Raw genomic sequence first — 23,786 nt, 5'->3', positions numbered from 1 at the left:
TTTTGGCTTTAGACAATCCATTTGGGGTCAGAGTGATGGTGCAACAGTAGGGCGTTTGCCTTGCACACATATGCACACATATGACAGACGAACCACGGTTCGATCCGGCCAAGAGTGATTTCTGAACACATAGCCTGGAGTAACCCCAGAGTGTCACCGGGTGTGGCCCCAAAACCAAAAACCAAAAAAAAAGAAAAAGACAATTCATTTGAAATTATTCCTCTCCTTGACTTTCTGCTCTATTATAACATAATGTTAATTCTTCCTTGCTTAGCTATTTGCTAGAAATCAGCAGAGCATAGTCTGGGCTTGAATTTTTCTTTATGGGCAAGACTTTAATCAGCTTTTTTCATTACTATGGACATTTTGAGGTCTTTTGGGGGGATAGGGGTCTTATATTTGTGATTTTTGTTTCATCATCAGTCTTTTATAATATTTGGAAATTCTGGAAGGAGAAGAGGAGGAAAAGGGAAGAGGAGAGAAAATAATGTGCTCAAGAGAGAACTTGGAAGGGCCTGAGTGATAGCACAGCGGTAGAGTATTTGCCTTTCAATGTTGCCTACCTGGGATGAACTCAGGTTTGATCCCTGGCATCCCATATGTTCCCTGTGCCTGCCAAGGACGATTTCTGAGCCCAGAGCCAGGCCTTGAGTTCAATCCCTGACACCAAACTACTCTCCCTAGAATTTTTCAGTATTGCCCTGATTCCCTGGGCTTTTCAAGGTTAGCATAGGAGTACCCCACAAACCTCCAAAACTCAGAGCTCAAACTTGGTCTCATCATCTCTCTTTTGCTCGTTTGTTTGAATTCTATTTTATGTATTTTTACCCTGTTAATTTCGCCCTTAGAGTTTAGGTTAATTTTGCTTTGTCCATATATTGAAATCATAAGGAGTCAATTTTTAGACTCTGTTTTCCATAAAGCATTCAAGACCCTACAACATCTTCTCGACACTGTTTGAGTGACATCCCCAAATGTGGTCAAAATCTTTCCCTCCTGTCACTGAAGAATTTGGACCAGGTCAACATGCCGGGTTTAGGTCTATCAGAAAAGCAAGATTTTGCACAAATTTATGTTCATTTATTTATAGGAGAGAAAGAATTCTCTGTAAAAGAAGTGTTTGCATGTAGTCTACAAACAGAAAGTAGCTCTTTCTTCAAATATAATTTAACTAGGGATCAGGGAGGTAATGCCTGAGGCTGGAGTGCAGGCTTTGAATGTCGGAGTCCCAAGTTTGATTCCTGACCATGGGCTCGATCTATTGGAACGGTCCCTTGAAATGGAAAAGTGAAATGCCTCATACTTGGATCTCCCTTCGTTCGTTCGTTCCTTCCTTCCTTCCTTCTCTCCCTCTCTCCTTCCTTCCTTCCTTCCTTCCTTCCTTCCTTCCTTCCTTCCTTCCTTCCTTCCTTCCTTCCTTCCTTCCTTCCTTCCTTCCTTCCTCCCTCCCTCCCTTTCATCCTTCCTTCTTTCCCTCCCTCCCTCCCTCCTTCAATCCTCCCTCCCTCCCTTCCTCCCCTCCCTACTTCCCTGCCATCCTTTTTCCCTCCTTCCTTCCCTCCTTCCTTTCCTCCTTCATTTCCTCCCTCCCTTCCTCTTTCCTTCCCTCCTTCCTTCCTTTCCTCCTTCCTTCCCTCCCTCCCTCCTTTCCTCCTTCCTTCCCTCCCTCCCTTCCTCTTTCCTTCCCTCCTTCCTTCCTTTCCTCCTTCCTTCGCTCCCTCCCTCCTTTCCTCATTCCTTCCCTCCCTCCCTCCCTTCCTCCCTCCCTTCCTTCACTCCTTCCTTCCCTCCCTTTCTCCCTTCTTCCCTTCCTTCCTTCCCTCCCTCCTCCCTTCTCCCCTTCCTTCCTTCCCTCCCTCCTCCCTTCTCCCCTTCCTTCCTTCCCTCCCTTTCTCCCTTCCTTCCTTCCTTCCTTCCTTCCTTCCTTCCTTCCTTCCTTCCTTCCTTCCTTCCTTCCTTCCTTCCTTCCTTCCTTCCTTCCTTCCTTCCTTCCTTCCTTCCTTCCTTCCTTCCTTCCTTCCTTCCTGCCTTCCTGCCTTCCTTCCTGCCTTTGTTCTTGCCTTATATAGCAGTTAGACTACAGCAACTCCTTACTTTATGTTCGGGAGAGACCCCTGGTGAAGCTCAGATACTATGTATAGAGCTGAGGATTTGAACCAGGGTTGAAAGCAACAGGCTGCATGCAAGACCAGATAGTGCCTTACCTCTTGTTCTATCTCTCCGGCCCGGATTTCTTATTGTTCATAAACCATTTGTCCTGTCATTAACTGTCATGCATTTTAACTTTCCATGTTAATTTTCTCTATAAAATGAGTATCTTTTTTTTTTTTTGCAGGGTAGTTTTAGAAAGGTGTTGTGATTAGCTTGAGTTCTGTTTGCAAACTAGGAAAGGGAGGTAAAGCGTGACTATCCTATTATACTAGAGAGAAAGGGCTGCTAGTGAGGAAGGAGGGTGCTCCCCTGATTTCGTTGTTAATCCTCTTAGGGAAGGTCTAGCAGGAAAGCTGTAAACTTGAGGCAAAGTCCAGAGTCCATAAAAGGGAGGCACTCCCTGGGACTTTGAATAGAAGCCGAAATATGACCCTGGAGATGGGATTTCTTTGGGCTTTGCATGTATCCCCAGGTGGAAGAAAGTTTGCTTATATAATGAAAAGAGCCCACAGGCCCGCCAGAAGCCTGTAGAACTCGCAAGCCTGTGTTTAGTCTTTGGGAATCTTGTCATGGAATTTGGACTCCCTGGGCGGCCAGTCTTTGTTGAAAAGGTGGACTCTGGTGACTCAGGTTTGATATTTCCAGGACCTGCCTTGGACCCAAGTGGCAATCTAGGGTGGTGATAGCCTGAGGCTCTCAAAACTGTTGACAGTTGTGAATAAAATCAGTTGGAGGCTTAGACTTGTCCAGACAACAGGAATCTGAGGCAGTGTGGAGGACGTCATTCTTTTTTTCCACCCTCTGTCCCTAGGGATTTGCTTAGGCCAAGTCTTTTTTAGTTCACCCACACCAATTCCCCATCACCTAAGCTTTTTATTGATTGCACATATATGTATGAGGTGTTTGTTGAGTGAGTGCATTAAAGGCACAAAATCCGGGGCTGGAGAGATAGCATGGAGGTAAGGCGTTTGCCTTTCATGCAAGAGGTCATCGGTTCGAATCCCAGCGTCCCATGTGGTCCCCCGTGCCTGCCAGGAGCAATTTCTGAGCATGGAGCCAGGAGTAACCCCTGAGCACTGCCGGGTGTTACCAAAAAACCACAAAAAAAAAAAAAAAAAAAAAAAAAAAAAAAAAAGGCACAAAATCCATAGGAGGGTCTATGCTGAGTGGTGCTAAAGGCCTCCAGATGGGGAATTTGCTATCAGTCTGATGCTCAGAGCAAGCAAGATGCCTATTCTTTTTTTGTTTGTTTGTTTGTTTTATTTTGTTTTGGGGCCACACCCGATGACAGTCAGGGGTTACTCCTGGCTATGCACTCAAGAAACCACACCTGGCTTGGGAGACCATTTGGAACGCCCAGGGATCGAACCATGGTTCGTCCCAGGTCAGCCGTGTGCAAGGAAACTCCCTCCTACTATGCCACCACTTTGGCCCCTAGATGCCTATTCTTGTACCCAATGCCCCAGCAAGATTGTCTGGGAGAACTCCAACATCCTTGATGACGTCAGCCTAGATCTCCTTCAGCTCTTCATGTTCTGGTCCTGACTCTCAGGAGCTCCTCTTTACCTTCCATGCTCTTTCACTGCCTTGCACACTCAGATGTCTTTGTTATTAATGCTTTGGAAGGAGCTGGCTGAGCGCAAGAATTTATGAAATATTTATGTGGCTCTTTATGGCTGTCTCCGTGCTTCCAGTGGATTTTTTTTTTTCATTTCGTCCTTTAACCGTTTGCAAAAAAACACAGTTCTCACCCCATTTTTTTTTTTTAATGCCTCAGAGGCCTGACATTAGAAGTGGTTTATGGTCTCATAGAAGTGTAAAGTGGCAGCGTCAGAGGTTTCTGTTGGTGAGAGCTGAAGCAATAGCACAGTGGGTAAGGTGCTTGCTTTGCATGAAGCTGACCTGGGTTTGATCTCTGGTATCCCATGTGGTCCTCTGAGCACCACAAGTGGAATGACCCCAGATCTTTAAGCCATAATTAAGACCTGAGCCTCGCTATCACTCTGGCCCTTATACATTTTCTTTATTATACCTCATATACCTCTTACCCTCTTTCTTAGTTTATTCCTTTACATTTTCTTAGCACTTACCCATGTAATTCCCCACCCTTATTTTTCTTTTTCTGATGTTTTGGTCTGTTGTGAAAGGGGGGCCAAAAGACCACACTACACATCCCTAGGCCTAGTTTTTCCATTCTCTTATTTTTAATACAATATAATATTTTATATAATATTTTTGCCTGCAACATTCCTTGACAGGCCCTCAATTCTGTTTTGTTATACATGTTTCTGTGTCTTTGCAGATCTGAGGAATTCTGATTATTTGCTTCTGATTTAATCCATTCTAACAGTTATTCCAGGGTTTCTGAGAAGGAAAATTATCCAGCGAGTAATGCTGTGTCCAAGGTCACCTGCCTAAAAGATTGGAGAATTTGCCTTTGAAGTCAAGTGTAGTTTGATTCAATGTCCATCAACTCATCCCCGTTTCCTCTGTTTTCGAGGGCTGAGGAGGACACAGAAGCTTCCAGAAAACATAGGAGTAGGTTCTTTTTCTACCTCTTCCCACTCACAGTTTCTCCTCCTTGTTCTGTATCCCAGAGTGTCGGATGAGGTGATTTTTTTGTTTTATTTTTGTAATGATTGGTCTCTATTTTTTTTTTTAAGAGAGTTTTACAAGTCATTACATTCCATCATGTTATTTTTCAAAAGTCAGAGAAGGTTCAATTTGGGTTGGTCCAAGAGAATTGCAAAATATTGTGATTTGAGCCTACTCCTTCGATTTTAGAGAAAATAGTACATATTTTTATAGCAGAAAAATAAAAGGGCGGCACTTATTAGCTTCTCTAAAAATAAAGACTTCCCCTTGCATGCGGTGAGGCTTTGGATTCACTCTTCAGCACCCTAAACATTATAAATACATTGAAGGCAAGATTTCTTTTTTATTTAGACACCATGATTTGCATAGTTTCATGCCTGTCCTATCTCCTTCCATGACCCCAGATTCCCTCCCATCCCCTAATGATGCCTTGACAGAAACATTTTTGGTTCTGTATTTTGGTGATCACAACTGGCAATACTCAAGGGACTACGGTTGACTTGGGGACCAGATGGGATGCTGGGAATCGAACCAGGATGCGCCTCAAGTGAGGCAAATGCCCTTCCTGCTGTATTATTGCTCTGGCCCTTAGAAAGCTCCTTGAGCTGGAGCCATAGCACAGCAGTAGGGCATTTGCCTTGCACACGTTGATCTGGGGTGGACCCTGGTTCCATCCCTGGCATCCCATATGATCCCCAGAGCCTGGAGTAGCCCCTGCACGCTGCCGAGTGTGGCCCAACTACACCCCCTCCTCCCAAAAAAGGAAAGCTTCTTAGCCCTGATAGTTACCATTTATTGAACTGGCCCTACCTGGGTACCTGTTATCTCAGTGAACTTTCCATCACAACCCTCTAAGACAAATCCAACCTTGACCAATTTCAGAGCCGAAGAATTTTATTTTGTTCAGTTTGCATAGGGAGGAAGTGTGTGACTCCTGTGTGACTCCTGGCTCTGTATGACCATCCAAGTGCCCGGCATTGAACCAGGGTTGGCCACATGCAAGGCAAGTTCCTTCGCCTCATCCTCTCTCTCTCTCTCTCTCTCTCTCTCTCTCTCTCTCTCTCTCTCTCTCTCTCTCTCTCTCTCTCTCTCTCTCTCTCTCTCTCTCTCTCCAGCCCTAGAATTGAGAGGTTTTAAAGTTGAAGACTCAGAGACATGATGTCATTTGTCCCAATCATTCCTGAGATATGTAATACAGTCGATTTTAAGCACTGAGGCCTAACAGTCCTTCTCAGACCTCTCCCACTGCTCATTCATCTGTGTTTATTTGTCTTGCTTTGGTTTATGGGGCCACCCCAGTGGCACTTGGGGATTATTCCTGGCTCTGCACTCAGAAATTGCTCTTGGTGGGCTGGGGGGGGGGGGAGGGACGAAACCCTTTGGGATGCTGGGGGTCAAACCCGCATCTGTCCTGGGTCAGCGTGTGCAAGGCAAACACCCTACCGCTGTGCTATCTCTCCAGTCCTCACTCTGTGTTTTTTTAATGAAAGGCTTTTACTCTCCTGAGAGGCCTCCTTGGTAGCCCGAGCAAGATAAAGAATATGTCTTTATCTAAACACTGGGAGTGAGTTGATAAAAACCTCACTGCCGAATGCAGAATGATGGAGTTTCAAGGCTCAATATGAAGCAGGTGAAATCATGGTGGGGATGGGATGCCTAGGCCTTTTTGAGACAGGCCTCATAAATCTTGAGCCATGGGTTTTATTGCTCATGGATCATCCTGGGCTCTGTAAACAAGATCTCAAGATCAATGGAGTCCCGGATAAGGCTCTTGTCTTTTCACAATTTATCATTCTTCCTTTATTAACATCATCACGGCCCAGTTGATTATTGTCTCTGTCATGGTGGAATTTCGATGGGACTATTGTTTCCTTTTTTGCCCTCTCCCATTAATTTTGTCTCTTCTAAAGAAAAACTTGAAGCCAATGGATTCAGTCAGAAACAAATAATAACGCTGCCATCAGACTGGTCTGCAGGATTAAAGTGGAACAGGAAACTTCCGCTGTCACCAGAGCAGACTCTGAGAACCCTTTAGCCTTCTTAGAGGTGTGTGTGTGGGGAGGGGGGGGGTTGTCCTCAGATGTAGCAGACTCTCAGCCTGTCTCAGAACTCAGGGTTCTCCCAATAGAAAGCTCAGATAATCATCAGGGTTACCCGAGGAGTTGTTTTTTGGGGGAGTGGGGCAGTTTGGGGCTGTTAGCTTGACAGCCAGCTAGTTATGAAATAACAATTACGCATTTGAAATTTTTACTAGTCCTATTGAGATTTCAAGGTACAAATATTTACTTGGATTTATTAGGAAGCAAAAATAAGTGTATTTGCAGACATGCACTAATTCCTGCACTAAAGAGACACAGCTCGCTGGCTTCAGAGGCCTGTTGGGTGCCTGTTTGTGCCTGGGGTTGAGACGCACTCAGTCTAATTTGTGTGTGTCTACATACACACACACCCCTAAATGCTCAAACTCAGTTAATCCTGTTTATACACACACACAACACATACACCTGAATGCTCACTCAGAAAATCTTGCTTACACATACACTCCAAATATTTGCACATTTTCTATTTGAACACTTTATTTTATTTTATTTGGGGGGGGTCACACCCAGCTGCACTCAGGGGTCACTCCTGACTCTGTACCCAGACATTGCTCCTGGCAGCCTCGAGGAACCATATAGGATTCTGGAATTCGAACCACCATCTGTCCTGGATTGGCTGTGTGCAAGGCAAATGCCCTACTGCTGTGCTATCCCTCTGGCCCCTGTTTAAACACTTGATAATATAGTAGCTATGGTTTTGATATGATTTTCTGTACCTACCAGGTTTGATTATATATATGCCTCTCTACCAGCTATGAAAATGAAACTGTCTTTCTTTTTTTTTTTTTGAAACTGTCTTTTAATCACCCCCCTCTCCTTACTAAAATTCAAACCTTGCAGATTCCACTGACAAGTTTTTGTGTTGCTCTAGCTTGGACAAAACCCCACAATGATCCATTTCCTCATTCTCTTGTTTCCCACCCTTGGGGGTTTCCCACTCTTTGTCAAGAAGCGGGTCTCTTCATCAGCCAGGGCAGAAGAGAAAGGGGAATAGCAGGCAGATCACCTGCATCTGGGAGAAGAAGGGAGGCCCTGAGGTCAGGCCAGGATGCATAAGATCCTGTCTTCCTTGGACCACACCATTGTATACATGTGTCAGGCATATATATGCCTCTTTCCATGAAGCCAACTGGAGCCTGGGGATGGAGAATAAAAAAAGGCAGAAACCTGGATTTTGTGCCCAGTTTTAGAGCCAACTCAGTGAAGCCTTGAATTCATTCTTCATTCCATAGGCTGGGAAGAACTGTCTTCTCTGCCTCCTGGCACCCAAGCGAACTGCATTGGATGCACATGTCCAGTATCTCCAGCTCCAATGATATTGGGAAATGTTTGGTGAGCTAAGGAAGTATCTAAGGCACCTCCATCCCCACCCTCCCAAGCTGCTGCTCAGGGCTTGAAAAACATCAAATGACCTCACATCATCTGGGCTGGTAAAGCTTGTCAACACATCCAGGGCATATTAGAAAACCTGGCAGGAGACCTGTGAGCAGAGGCCCACCTTCTCCCTAAAGTGTTCCATGGTGCGGGAGGGAACGCTTGTGGCAGTGATGCAAAGAAATTAATTGCCACTAATATCTAGAACTCCTGAACGGGCGAAATGCTTTGAAACTCTGGATCGGCGAACTAGCACATGTTATGATGAGATTCTTGGACTCATCCCAAGAACTACAGCTTTATTTTAATAGCACAAGACTGTGGGCAGGTCAGAAGCCTGTTGAAATGGCTTTTCCTGGCCATTCCCACTGGCTGGGTCTTGAGCAATTCTTCGATGCTGCAGAAATACAAGCTGGTTCTTCTGCCGAATCACCAAGAGCTGTCAGTGGCCCAGGGCTGAGTTCCCCGTGTCAGGCCAAGCTGTCCTTTAGGGGAGGGGTGGCCAGCCCTGAAGAGGATGGCAGCCAAAAGCCAATGGGAAATCTGCATGTCCGACTTGCAGTCTTCCCTTGTCATCAGATCAGGGATTGAAGGGTCCTTCCTAAATCCAACTGTGCGTAAGAGAATTCTATCAGACGCAGCTTGGCAAGAGAACACAGCACAGTTGGGAGAAGGAGAGAGTGAAATTGTTGTGCTGAAGGCAGAAACTCTCATTCCTCCGGCTGGAAACCCACATGGGAAGCATTACATTCTGGTGTTGTTTCTGGCGAGGTTCAGTGGCTGTGCTTTGCCTGCTGACCTCCGACACTTACACCTCCTCTCCTCCGGCTGTGTCTGTCTCATTGGTATTGTTGCTTAATTATAAACAAACTCCAAACGGTTTCTCCCCCCCCCCCCCCTCTCTTGGAACTTGTACTCTCTGTCTGCCTGGTGAGTGCCCCTAGTTTTCCAAAGTGCACTTGTGTTCCTGATCAGGCATCTTGAAACTAAAGTCACCAAGTGATTCCCCCTGTCCCCTGGAGAATTAGGAGTATCCCCATGGGACTGTGTTGAAAGGTGGAACTAGGGGTTTGAGCGATAGCACAGCAGTAGGGCATTTGCCTTGCATGCAGCCAACCCTGAGGGACCTCAATTTAATTCCAGGCAACCCATATGGTCCCCCGAGCCTGCCAGGGGTGATTTCTGAGTGCAGAACTAGGAATAGCCCCTGAGCACTGCTGGGTGTGACCCAAAAACCAAAAATAAATAAATAAATGGAACCAGTAGGAATTGGGTTCTGGTCCCCATTGTTGCTCGATACTGATGGCTCCTGGTTAAGGGTACTTGAGGCCCACAGATGGCATTGAGTCAAATGTTCTGGAATTGGAGAGATAGTATAGCAGACAAAACTTGCCTTGCATATAGATGACCAGGTTTGATCCCCAGTACCACATGTGATTTCCTAAGCACCGCCAGGAGTGACCCCTGAGCACAGAGCCCTGAGTAGATCCTGAGCATTGCTGGCTATGGTCTGAAACTCACCCCTGCCCTCCTCTAAATTAAGATGAAAAAATATGGGGAGGTTGCAGAGATAGTACAGCAGGTAGGTAGTAGCAGGTAGATAAAATAGCATGTTACATGCTGCACTCAATTCCTAGCATCCCATATGGTCCCCCAAGCCAACCAGAAGTAATTCCTGAGTACAGAGCCAGGTGCACCCCCCCCCCATAAAAATGGGAGAGAAAGATGTAAACAAACCTAACTTGCCTTTTTTGTTTTGGGGGCACACCTGTTGATGATAAGGGGTTACTCATGGCTATGTTCTCAGAAATCGCTCCTGGCTTGGGGGACCATATAGGGGATCATATGGGACACCGGGGATTGAACCGCGGTCTGTCCTGGGTTAGCCATGTGCAAGGCAAATGGCCTACTGCTGCACCATCGTTCCAGCCCCATAACTTGCTTATTGTGTCTTGACTGTCTTCTTCGAAAATGGATGTATTAAGTCCTTGATGAAGTAAGGGCATATTCAGGGGAACAGTTTGCTTCTTCCCTTTTAGTGTCCACTGCCTGTTCACTGCTGAACTCAGACATTAGCTGGAAAATGTCACTACAGGTTCTCCCAGGCCAGGCTCATATAGGACTGGGTGATCTGATGAGCTGGCATCTCAGCAGTTGACTCTCCGTTCCTGGGAGGCAGAAAGCATATTTTGACCTTCCTAGGTGCAAGGTTGGTTCTAGATTTGGGATGTGGGAAAGTTGTGAAACAGCAGCCCTGTAGAACTGGTACTTTGCAGAATCTTTCAACCTGTGAACCCCCATTCCTCTGGCAGCCCTAGGTGATAGCCATGTGCCTGAATCCCCTGGCACTGGGAAATAATGGGAGATGTCCATCCTCTGTGTTTGGGCTCTGCATGGTGATAGAAGGGACTTTGCTTTCCCACGCTTGATCATCCTTCAGGTGCTGGGAGAGCTTCCAAGATCATAGATCCAGGGTACTGCCTTGCTTATGTCCCTCCTTGGTTAATGGCCTTGGTAAACCCATGTAAGATGAAAAATTATTTGCTCTGCTGTGTCATCCTATTTTCACATCTCTCTAAAATCAGAAGTGGGGGGCCAGAGAGATAGCACAGCAGTAGGGCATTTGCCTTGCATGGGTACAACCCAGGATGTACCTTAGTTCAATTTCTGGCATCCCACATGGTCCCCCAAATCAGCTAGGAGAGATTTCTGAGCGCAGAGTCAGTAGTAACCCCTGAGCGCCTCTACCAGTTGTAATCCCTGAGCACCGATGGGTGTGGCCCAAAAACCAAATTAAAATAAAATCAGAAGTGGGGTAGGGAGGTAGAAAATGGAGGTTAGAAAGAGAGAGAGTACAAAGGTTAAGGCCTTGTCCAGAAAATTCTGCTGGATCTGACCCTGATCCCACTCTTGGCACTACATGCTCCCCCAAATACCACCATGTGCGACTCTTAAGAATCACTGGTGTGTCCTCCTAAAAGTTAAACAAACTTTGTTGGGGCTGGAGGGAGAAGATGGGGTTTAAGAACTTTTATCTTGCATGAAGCCAACTCGGACTTGTTTCCTAGAAATACAAGAATTGCTGGGAGTGATGCCCAAAAAACAGAACTAAGGACATCCAACACTATGCACCCACCCATTCACCCTCAAAACAACTTTCTTTTTTGGGGGGTGTTGGGTTTGGGGGCCATGCCCAGTGAAGCTCAGGGGTTACTCCTAGCTATGCACTCAGAAATCGCCCCTGGCTTGGGGGATCATATGGGACGGGGGGATTGAACCACCGTTCGTCCTAGCTTAGTTAGTGTGTGCAAGGCAAATGCCCTACTGCTGTGCCACCCCTCACCCCCTACAAAACAACTTTCTGGTAGGTTGGAGGGGGAAAAGGAGTCTTTTTGGCCTTTCCTTTTTTTTGTTTTTGTTTTTTTGGGGTTTTTTTTTGTTTGTTTGTTTGTTTTATGTTTTTGGGTCATACCCGGCAGCTCACAGGGGTTACTCCTGACTCTACGCTCAGAAATCACTCCTGGCAGGCTCGGGGAACCATATGGAATGCCGGGATTCAAACCACCGTCCTTCTGCATGCAAGGCAAACACCGTACCTCCATGCTATCTCTCCAGCCCCTCTTTTTGGCCTTTCTGCTCTGGCCTTTCTGCACCCTTCATGCCAGAGTCCTGTTTCAGTGCAGTCAGAAATGGGCTGAGCCTCGCCTGGAATCTTCTGTTCTGTTCCGAGCTGATTGTTAAGGGCAGAATGGGGTAAAAACCAGGGCAGCCTCTGAGTTGATAACCTTGGCTTTCAGGAGACATGGGTGTGTGTTTCCGTGTCTCGTTTTGGAACATTTTAGACAAACTGCTGCCAGAACCCAGGCATTGGAAGCAAACCTGCATGTTGCTCCTGGAGGGAAACTGGTTCCCGGAACATGTGGGCGCTTGCTCTCCTGTTTGCCCCCACCTTCTCCGATCTCCTCCCCCAGAGTTCAGACAGCCTTACACATAAATTTTCCTGGTCCACCTGCAGCTCCTGTCACTGCCTGCCCTGCCCACTTCTCTGTTGGATGTGCCCTCACTGGCCCAGGGCCTCGGCGGCCAGAGGAGGTTCTAGCTCTGCGTTTTTCTAGTCTGTGATCTCTCTATCTCTCTCTCCCTCTCTCTCTACCCTTCTCTCTCTCCTCCCTCCCTCTTTCTCTCTCTCCAGCTCTTTCTCCCTCCCTGTCGTCATCATTATCATCATCATCTTCTTCTTTCTCTTCTTCTTCTTCTTCTTCTTCTTCTTCTTCTTCTTCTTCTTCTTCTTCTTCTTCTTCTTCTTCTTCTTCTTCTTCTTCTTCTTCTTCTCCTCCTCCTCCTCCTCCTCCTCCTCTTCCTCCTCCTCCTCCTCCTCCTCCTTCTCTTTCCTCCTTATCCCCCAAAATAAAAGAATCAATTTTTTTTTAATCAACCTTTAGTAACTCGGAGGGGACAATTATTCCTATTTTACTCACTGGGAAATTGAGAATAAGGGAAGTCAAAGAACTTGTTGAAACTGCAGTCAATGTTTATGCCTCTTTAGAACCAGAACTTCTCTTTCTCTTTTTATTTTTTTTATAACTTTTTCCACTCACATTCCCTTATCACCTGGAAAGACTTTTTTTTTTACTGGATCTCAGGTATATAAGTTTATAATATTGTTAAACAGATCAAACATTCGGGGCCGGCACGGTAGCGCTAGAGGTAAGGTGTCTGCCTTGCCAGCGCTAGCCTAGGATGGACCGAAGTTCGATCCCCCGGTGTCCCATATGGTCCCCCAAGCCAGGAGCGACTTCTGAGCGCATAGCCAGGAGTAACCCCTGAGCATCACCGGGTGTGGCCCAAAAACCAAACCAAACCAAAACAAAACAAAAACAGATCAAACATTTGCTGGCAGTCATGAAGATATTTCTTTTAAAAGCCCCTGCACAGTCAGAAAGAATAGTACATTTCTCAGGGTCCCCCTAAGCACATAGGGTCTCCTAAGCACCAAAAATGGTTCCCAAACATTCATGTGCTTGCAGACATTTAAATAGACATTTGCTAGGAAATTGCCGATTTGTGGGAAGAGTCCTAAAGCTGGGATTGAAGGAAAGGGGGAAATCAGCTATTAACTTTTTCTCACAACACTGTGAAGTGAACTCTACTACATTCAATAGGAATTTTCCTCTGCATCTTCAGCCTCCTAGATACCTTCCTAGAAGTCCATGCCCTTCCTGGGCTCATTATGCATTTTGTTGTTGTTGTTGTTGTTATTGGGTCAAACACAGTGGAGCTCAGGGGTTACTTCTGGCTCTGTGCTCAGAAATCGCTCCTGGCAGGTTCAGGGGACCATATGGGATGGCAGATTCGAACCACCATCTGTCCTGGATCGCTGTATACAATCTCTTCGAGTCCATCATTATGCATTTTAAAATAAGCTTTCCTAAACATTCAAAACTCTTCCAGCACTTGGTTCTAGGAAACAGACCTAAGTGAAATGTGCTTTAGGGTTATTTTAAAACAAAAACAATAAAAACAACCTTTTCTAACCTTGGAACCACATCCTATTCCTACTTTTCCTGAAGTATAAAGAGGAAAAAGTTTTAAGAGGTAAGAGGTTTTTAAAACATAAAATAAACCAAAAGAGCTCTGGGGAAGACTGATGACAGCAGAGTCTAGGGGGGAAATTACGGAGAGGGAAAAGCAACCAGAACTCTTGATGTTTGATGAAACATCCTCCTGGAGACATAACAAATTCGAATTGGTTCCCATGGGAACCCGCACTGCCATGGAACGTTTGACCTGTGGCTGGAGGTTGATTCACCCCCAAGAATTGACCCCAAAAATCACAAGATGGTCTTAGTGCTCAGGCCTCATCAGCATGCTGGAACCCCTGGGGTGGGGGTGGAGAAGCAGGGGAAGGATAAAGAAGGATAAAAGATGAAAGCTGACTTGTGCAGAGAAAACTGTTTTTAGTCCCTCTGAGGATTCACCTGTGGCTCTGGAGCTCAGCCTTTACTCCTCTGTAGAAGGAACCCCACAAGTTAACAGCCCAAGTCTCTCCTTCCTCTGTCAGGGTCCCCATGGAAAGTCTATAGTTTAACTATCATTCAGGACTCACTTGTCTGCAGGCCCAGCGAGCCTGAACTGAGTTGGCCAAGCCCAGAGAGAGGGTGCTTGGAGGCATGGGAGAGAATAAATGCCAAAAAGGGAGAGAGTTGTGGGGCCCTCCTGAAACACCCCACATTCCTCCTGGAAGGCCACAGGGGAGTAGGCTTAGGCCCTGGGGTCAGGAGAGAAGAGTTTGAGCTCCTTTCCCCATGCCTCACTTTCCATTCTTCAACCATACTTCCTAATGGAAGGGATGATAGGGTGTCTGCTCAGCCCTCTTTCTAGGTTATGATGAGCTAACGAGCACCCCAGTACCCCCCCAACCCTGATTCAACCCACCAAGCCAGGATTGCTGATAACAGCATTGCTAACAGACTGCAGGAGGAAGGATGCAGTAGGCACAATGTTCTCAAAGAATGTGCCATTTCACACTTATTTCCATCTCCTTTGAGTGCTGGTTGAACTCAGCAATTCTAAACTTCCACCAGTACTGGATTCTCATAGGCATTTGGAAGGAATAAATAAAATCATTTTTGGGACCGTAGCCATAGTACAGGAGATAAGGTGTTTGTTTGCCTTGCATATGGCTGACCTGGGTTCCATTCCCAGCATTCCATGTGGTCCATCGAGTCCTTTTAGGAGTGATCTCTGAGCACAGTCAGAAGAAAACCCTGCCGGGCGGTGGCGCTAAAGGTAAGGTGCCTGCCTTGCCTGCGCTAGCCTAGGACGGACCGCGGTTCGATCCCCCCCCCCCCCCCCCCGGTGTCCCATATGGTCCCCCAAGCCAGGAGCAACTTCTGAGCACATAGCCAGGAGTAACCCCTGAGCGTTACCGGGTGTGGCCCAAAAACCAAAAAAAAAAAAAAAAAAAAAGAAGAAAACCCTGAGCACAGCAGGATTACAGCCCCCTGGCCCTCAAAAATGTAAATTCATGTTTTAAATTAGTTCTTTTTTTATTTTACTTTTTTTTGTATGGAAGGCCATTTCTGAGTTCAGGCTTTACTCCTGGTTCTGTACTCAGGGATTATTCTTTTTGTTTTGTTTTTGGGCCACACCTGGCGGTGCTCAGGGGTTACTGCTCAGAAATAGCTTCCGGCAGGCACGAGGGACCATACGGGACACCGGGATTCGAACCAACCACCTTTGGTCCTGGATTGGCTGCTTGCAAGGCAAACGCCGATGTGCTATCTCTCCGGGCCCTCAAGGATTATCCTTGATGGTCTCCAGAGACTCAGTGGGATGCCAGGGATCAAACCAGGGTCATCTGCACACAAGGCTAGTGCTTTACCTGCTTTACTTTTCAACTTAAAATTTATTTTTATTTTCATATCAGAACCATACCCTCCCAGTGCACTGGGGGGTTGGGGTTGCTCCCACATACTGGAGTGACCAGAGGTGCATGTCTGGGTGAGGACAGAGTAGTCTGGGAGGATCTTGCAGTTTCAGGTGCCATGTTCTGTCACCCAGCTGTCTCCCTAGCACCCCCATTCCCAATTTAACTCTTACAAACGTAAGAAGACCATGTGGCTTGCAGTATTCTGCCAAGAATTTTGCTGCATTTCTTAAAATAAATTTGAAGAGAAATTGGAGGATCCCCATTTGTTAAAATAAATTTGGCGAGAAATTGGAGGATCCCCTCCAATTCCTCAGCTTTAGTTTGCCCCCCCCCCTAGAAAATGACGATGTGTTTTATTAGGTTCTGGGAAAAGTTTAGTTAATCTGAGCTGTTAGGAACACAGAAAGGGCCCCAAGCAAAAGTAGCACTGAAGTTGGACACTTTTTTTTTTTTAAACTAAGCAAGGTGGGATACCCCATGTGAAAGGTTTCTTGGCATGTCTGACCAAGAAGTATGACACAAATAAAGAGCCTAAGGGCTGAAGTGATAGCACAGTGGTAGGGCGTTTGCCTTTTATATGGCCAACCTGGAACAGACCCAGGTTCGATCCCCGGCGTTTCTTTCATATGGTCCCCCGAGCTTGCCAGGAGTGATTTCTGAGCACAGAGCCAGGAATAACCCCTCCCCAGGTTCTGCCGGGTGTGACCCCCCCCAAAAAAAAACAATGACAAAAGGTAAAGAACCTGGCCTTTGGGTGCAGGTTCTGTACACAAGTCACGGAAACCAGTATGCAAGCCTGAGATCCCTTTGCCAGAGAATTTCAATCTACAAGCCATAGATTCTGTATATCAAAAATGGCTTTGTTTCCTGAGTGTGGACTTGTTGCTTTTAGGAGGCCAGGCAGCCTTTCCTGGTTGGGGTCACAGTTCCTTACAAACCACCCTCACAGAACAACACTGAGCTGTTACATCTCAGTTCCAAAGTCAGGGGGTCAGGCATGTAAACATGGCATGTCTGGGATGGGCTAGCTCTGCCACCTGCAATCTGCAGCTTCAGTAGCAAGGCCCTGAGGGCTGGAATGAACCAGAAACTTCTTCACTATCTCCAAAGTGCTGGCTGGTATGACATGAATGACTGATTGGCTCATCTGGAGTTGACCACATTCTTATTGTGGCCTCTCCATGGTCCTTAGACAGGGACTTGAGAGTGCACATTCCTTGGAAAGTTGGTACTGTGAGTTTTAGCTCCTAGCCTTGATGGGTCCCCCTTAGTCATCTTGCTGCTTCTCATCGCCATTAGCCCACCTAGATCCAAGCATTTTGTTTTATTTTTGCCTTTTTTAAAGTTTATTTTGGTTTGGGGGCCACACCCAACAGCGTTCAGGGGTTACTCCTGGCTCTGAGCTCAGAAATCACTCCTGGAAAGCTTGGGGGACTATATGGGAAGCTGGGGATTGAACCAGCATCTGTCCCAGGTCATCTGCATGCAAGGCAAACGTTCTACCACTGTGCTATCACTCTGGCCCCAATGTCCAAGCATTTTGGGTAGAGGGAATAGCAACCCCAGCTCTCAATTAAGAGACTTGCAGAATCTGCAGACACTCCTGAGTTTTCTAGAATAGGGTTGGAAAGATGGTTCAAAGAGCTGACTGGGTGCATATTTAGTTGGCACGAAAGAAGACTGGGGTCGATCCCCAGAACCTCAAGCATTTGGTAGCTCCCAAAGAGAGATTTCTGGATTATGCTTCTGTCTTGAGACATGTTAGGTGAAAATAGCACAGGCAATGTATAAACAAATACTTGTGTTCCGGTGAAACCAAGCATTGGGTTTTTCATTTCATGGAGTGTGTCTTGAGTATTTTTGTATGTATGGGAGAAAAAGTTGTCTGTTTCATTGCCGTATTAGAAGTGGGGCCCGGAGAGATAGCACAGCGGCATTTGCCTTGCAAGCAGCCGATCAGGACCAAAGGTGGTTGGTTCGAATCCCGGTGTCCCATATGGTCCCCCGTGCCTGCCAGGAGCTATTTCTGAGCAGACAGCCAGGAGTAACCCCTGAGCACTGCTGGGTGTGGCCCAAAAACCAAAAACCAAAAAAAAAGAAAAAAAAGAAAAAAAAAGTGAATTTGTGAGGGTAGTACAGAGGGTAGGACATTTGCCTTGTACACAGTCAATCTGAGTTTGATCCCTGACATCCCATATGGTCCCCTGAGCACCAGTGGTAGGGTGTTTGCCTTGCACACGGCTGACTCAGACAGACCCGGGTTCAATCCCCGATATCCCATATGGTCCTCAAACCTGCCAGGAGTGACTTCTGAGTGCAGAGCCAGGAGTAACCCCTGAGCACTGCCGGGTGTGGCTCCAAAACAAAACAAACAAGTAAACAAATACAACAACTAGTAAGAACAATATCTCAGGGAGTGAAATTGCAGATATTACATTCATTTGTTCAATATATCCTATGCCTATAGGTATATAACCCCTACCCTTAGGTTATTTTATTCATTTGTCCAATATATGATTCCTCCTTTGAAAAACGTTAGAACCATCCAGTTCAATATCGCACTGTTATTCTCTTACTGAGTCTTGACAAACGTGATAGTTTGTGCACCATTGGCCAAGGCTGAGACATTCCTCCGTTAATTGGACATGTCCAGAATGTCCCTGGTACCAAAGCAGATTTTGTTTTGCTTTTTTTGTGAGTGTGTGGTTTTTGGGTCACACCCGGCAGTGCTCAGAGGAAACTCCTGGCTCCATGCTCAGAAATTGCTCTTGGCAGGCATGGGGGACCATATGGGAATCTGAATTCGAACTGATGACCTTCTGCATGAAAGGCAAATGCCTTACCTCCATGCTATCTCTCCAGCCCCACCAAAGCAGATTTTGAAATGGCTTTTTTGTAAACTCCCAAACGCTGCTGACTCACGCCCCCGTCCTTTTCCTGAGAGCTATTGGATTATGTTCGAGGCCTGACCCCAAGGAGGTGATTACTTTTCCTCTGGTGTGCTGGTAATGAATAGCTCTCCAAAACCAATTAGCTCTAATTCTATCCAGCATTGCATTTGGGGACTGTTCTGTTGGGGGGGGGGGGAGGGAAACAACCCTTTCCCTTGGAGATCAGTAATTAAGCTGTGATATTTGATGAGAAGAATGGAGAGAAAATGCAGTCGGCTTATCAATTTGCTCTTGTTAGTGGCGCACAGAAAAGAAATGATGATGAAGTGTCCTGCTCGCTGGAGTTAAGGGAGACTCATTCATGCATCTTAACAGGGCAGTGGAACAAATAGGGTGGTGATTTCGGCTGTCGTTTTTGTTTGATGGCCTTGGCACTCCAGAGACTCGCTGTTCACAGGTGCTGTGTTCCCTGGAATTGTGGACAGGCAAGTTGTGTGTCTGCTCCGCTTTCTGGATGGTTTCCCACAAATCATCATGAACCCAGAACCACTGGAATAGAGGTTTGACCTCATTCACTATTATTGCTCCCGAGTGCCTTGTGCAGAGGCTGACAATAATATCCAGAGACCTTAGTGTCTTTCCTCTAGGTTGATGGATTGGGCCTGCACTATAGGGATTTGAACACAGGGCATTCCGAATACCTTGTCATCTGGTGCAAAAGGTTTTGCTGCTGAATCTCCCATGAAGTTTTTGTCTTTGATCTACTATAGCACAGAAAAGGGCTTGGCGCTGTTTTTTGACCCCCAGTTTAAATAGAGATGGCTGGGGGTGCACGTTCATTATTTTTTTGAGCAAAAGGCCAGCAGGGGGTTTACTTGTCTTGGGCTTTTTTTTTTTTTTTGATTGATTGATTGTGCTCACTGTCCTCCTACAGCTAGCCAAAAAAATCCGAGAGAAGTTCAACCGGTACTTGGACGTGGTGAACCGAAACAAGCAGGTGGTGGAAGCATCGTACACAGCTCACCTGACCTCTCCCCTCACTGCCATCCAAGATTGCTGCACCATCCCACCGTCCATGATGGAGTAAGTTGCAAAAACTACAATTACGGCTGCTGCCAGGAACTACTGTTGCTTTGCATTGCCTCTCCCAAATATGTCTCTGCTGGGCCGGGAACAGTTTTGCTACCTTCAGTACCTCCTTTTCATCTTTGACAAAGGCCCTGTCATTGAAAGAATGTGACTAGACACTCTCTGTCCAGGAAACTCCTAAATCATTAGGAAACTCCTAAATCATTCTTAAATAATTCCAGGAACTCCTAAATAATTTCTGCTCTTTTAATTTAATTAAATTTTTTTGGCTGAGTTCAGATCCAGAAGTATCAAATGTTGTCTGATTCTAAAGAATTGAAAATATTTTGTCTTGTGCAACGAATAAATTATGAATCTGATAGTCTTGCTCATTTTAGGTAATTTGCTTAACTTAAGAGAGTGCTTTATGTCTTTTCTAAAAGCTACAGACAGTCCTGGTTCTTGTTTTAGATTCTAGCTTTAAAACTACCAAAGGAAAATGTGGTTTCAGTATGATATTAAAACCAAACTGGCATCAATGTGGTTAGGTTTTACATTTGTTTGTTTGTTGAACTCAGTGTTATATACAGGAGAGAAGTTTCAGGTCAGTTATGTGTTGCTAAAAACTGTAATGGAATAAATGCTTCTCTAGAGGTAGGTACAGAGAAATTAACTCAAATTTGATTTGGCTGCTATGTGTCCTTAATCAGGTATTAATATTTGTTTTGTGTGCAGTTTTTTAAATCATATTAAACAGATTGTGAAAGGCTATTTAGAATGACTAAAGGAAGGGGCCAGGAAGGTGGTGCTAGAGGTAAGGTGTCTGCCTTGCAAGCACTAGCGTAGGATGAGCACGGTTCAATCCCCCGGCATCCCATATGGTCCCCCCAAGCCGGGGTGATTTCTGAGCGCATAGCCAAGAGTAACCCCTGAGCATCAAACAGGTATGGCCCAAAAACCAAAAAATAAATAAAAATAAAATGACTAAAGGATAGTAACCTAATTTATGTGCATGTAAATGGTCCTATAATTCTTTTTTTTTGGGGGGGGGGGGCACATCTGGTGACACTCAGGGATTACTCCTGACTCTGAGCTCAGAAGTCACTCATGGCAGGCTCAGTAGTCCCACAATTATAATGGTTTCTTCCCCTTTGCGCAGTAAATGCTCTTGAGGCTCAAGGGAATATCTCTAACTTTGTTGTTTTTTGGGAGCTTCCAGAAGTAAATCTTTTCTTGGGCTAAGTTGAGGTGGACCATACAGAGCCTTGGGACATCCACCTTTTCTCTTTTACTTACTCTTCTCCCTGCAGTTGGAAATGGCTCATCACATCCTAGTTAGTTCCTGGTTCAATGGAAAGTGTAATTTCCTAGGAAAGGACTGTCTGCATGTGGACCCCACTTTGAGGATATGAACAACCAGTGAGAGCAAAGGGGGAAGTACTTGGTAACTAGGAATGCCCTGAACAAACATTAGTCTTGGCATATATATTTACTTCAGTATTATTCAGAACATTTTATTAAAACATAGAATTTTAGCTCTAATCATAGGAGATTCCTTTTTGTTGTGGAGATCTCATTGAAGCAATGTCACAGCAGTAGGGCATTTGCCTTGCATGTGGCTGACCCAGGACCAAACTCGGTTCGATCCCCCAGCATCCCATATGGTCCCCCAATCCAGGAGTGATTTCTGAGAGGATAGCCAGGTGTAACCCCTGATGTGGCCCAAAAACAAACAAGCAAAAAGAAAATACATAAATTTCAAGTATTAATTAACATAATTAATTTGGTATTGTATGGTTGGGAAGGGGCCTTAAAGAGGACTAGTGTTTCCATAACCTCTGAATCTCAGATAATTCTCCATCATGTTTTCTGCAGTGACTATTCCACATTCAAATGTGCTTGAGTCTTTTCTTCACATCTTCCCCAGACATTGGTATCAGTTTCCTTCCTTCCTTCCTTCCTTCCTTCCTTCCTTCCTTCCTTCCTTCCTTCCTTCCTTCCTTCCTTCCTTCCTTCCTTCCTTCCTTCCTTCCTTCCTTCCTTCCTTCCTTCCTTCCTTCCTTCTTTCCTTCCTTCCTTCCTTCCTTCCTTTCTCAATGATGCCCCACCCAGGAATTACTCCTGGCCTCACCCACTCTTGGCCCCTCACCCACTCCTGGCCCCATTCCTAGAGGTGCAAGGGAGCATGGAGGGCAGGACCAAATGCTGGGAGTTGAACCAGAATTGGTTGTTTGCAATAGAAGTGCCCTCCCTGGGACCAAAGAGATAGCATGGAGGTAGAGTATTTGTCTTGCATGCAAAAGGATGGCGGTTCAAATCCTGGCATCCCATAGGGTCCCCTGAGCCTGTCAGGAGCGATTTCTGAGCATAGACCCAGGAGTAAACCCTGAACACTGCCGGATGTGACCCAAAAACCAAAAAAATAAAAATAAAAATAGAAGTGCCCTCCCTGCTGTTCCATCTCTCTGGCACTGTCATTAGCCATCCTTTTTAAGTGTGATGAGACATCTCCTTGATACCTTTTCTATTTTTTGTCAACCTTTATCTAGTGGCCATCTGTGACCTATATTTATCTCTTGGCCAGCCATTCATCATCTTCGGGAAAATGGCTGCTTAGATTCTCTGTCAATACTTGAATCAGATTGGCCATGTCTTCACTAATGACTATGAATTCTTTATATAATATGTATTTTGCATATTAACCCCCTCATCAGGTCTTGGAAGTGCTTTCTCCCATTCTGCTATCTTCAATTTGGATTTTTATTTTTTTTTTGTTTTGTTTTGTTTTGTTTTTGTTTTTGTTTTTGTTTTTGGGCAGCGCTCAGGGGTTACTTCTGGCTCTGTGCTCAGAAATCGCTCCTGGCAGGCTCCGGAGACCATATGTCTCATTCTGTAGGGTATCTTCAATTTGGGGGAGGGGTTTATTGGTTTGTTTGTTTTGTTTTGTTTTTGGGTGGTGCTAAGGGGTTATGTTTGGCTCTGTGCTCAGAAATCTCTCCTGGCAGGCTCGAGGGAACATATGGGATGCCAGGAATCGAACCTGGGTCCATCCCAGGTTGGTTGTGTGTAAGGCAAACTCCCTACCACTGTATTATCTTTCTTGCCCTATGTTGGTAATTCTTTTAGATTAGTTAGTATCACTCACTAATATAACTGGGATCATTAACATAGCATCAGTTTTTGGCAAACTTATCTCATATAAAAGTAAGGATACAGATGTGAAGGTTTTTATTTGACTTTTTTTTTTGTTCTTTGTTTTTAAATAGAAAGGTTTATTGAAAAATAGAAGGGAAAGAGGGAAATACATATCAGAAGAGGATGAAGTTCAGGTTTGATGTGTTTTGAACCAAAGAAGAAAAAGATCATGTTTAGAGAAAAATAATTTCAGCACCCTGAACAAATGTTCCCCAAAAAGAGAAGAAATATAAATATTGGTGAGTAGGGACAAGGATACAGCAAAATTCAGTCAAGCTTATTTATGAAGGCAATATGTAAAGAAAGGCATTGTGCCATTCAGAAGACAGAACCTTGTAAATGCCCCAAATATCTTAGTAGGATGAGTTTAGGAAATGACTCACACCCATAAAAGTTCCTGTGCTTAATAGTGCACTGAAGGAAAGATGTAAGCCCCTGAGAAGAGCTTCCACTGACACATGAGATGGATGGCACCATAACCATGCATACATCAGGGGAGAGGGGTCTGATGCAAACTTTGATGCTCAGTAGATGCTGGTTGGGGTCTGAGGTACAGGCCATGCAGGTGCACTACAGAATCCCTAGCGACCTTTAGATGTGCAGGATAACCCCAAAGTGTTGATCCTGCCCTTAAGTCTGCCTCTGTCTGTCTGTCTGTCTGTCTCTCCTCCTCCCTCCCCCCCCCCCCCCCCGTTTGGTGGGAGTGATGTTTGGGTCACACCAGGCAATATTCAGGGGGAAAGGAGTGAAGACTGTCATAGAGGCTGTATGGAGGTGGTACAGAGGGAATCTGATAGTAAATGGGAAAATTGGTGACTGAAAATTAATGCTGGTGGGGGCTGGAGAGATAGCATGGAGGTAAAGCGTTTGCCTTTCATGCAGGAGGTCATCGGTTCGAATCCCAGCGTTCCATATGGTCCCCCGTGCCTGCCAGGAGCAATTTCTGAGGATGGAGCCAGGAGTAACCCCTGAGCACTGCCG

At 45.6% G+C, this 23,786-nt stretch overlaps 1 protein-coding gene across 1 annotated transcript in view; it reads left to right on the top strand.

The window, feature by feature from the left end:
* Nucleotides 1-23,786, top strand: part of CACHD1 (cache domain containing 1) — a 253,662-nt gene that overhangs the window by 117,417 nt on the left and 112,459 nt on the right. Inside the window, exon 3 of the mRNA XM_049774383.1 lies at nt 19,477-19,625. Coding sequence (XP_049630340.1) covers nt 19,477-19,625 — 149 coding nt within the window. The remainder of the gene's footprint in view (nt 1-19,476; nt 19,626-23,786) is intronic.

Source organism: Suncus etruscus, chromosome 6, assembly GCF_024139225.1.
Source record: "Suncus etruscus isolate mSunEtr1 chromosome 6, mSunEtr1.pri.cur, whole genome shotgun sequence".
Classification (NCBI taxonomy): Eukaryota; Metazoa; Chordata; class Mammalia; order Eulipotyphla; family Soricidae; genus Suncus; species Suncus etruscus.
Note: the sequence above shows the minus strand (reverse complement) of the source record. Positions and strands in the feature narration are given on the sequence as shown.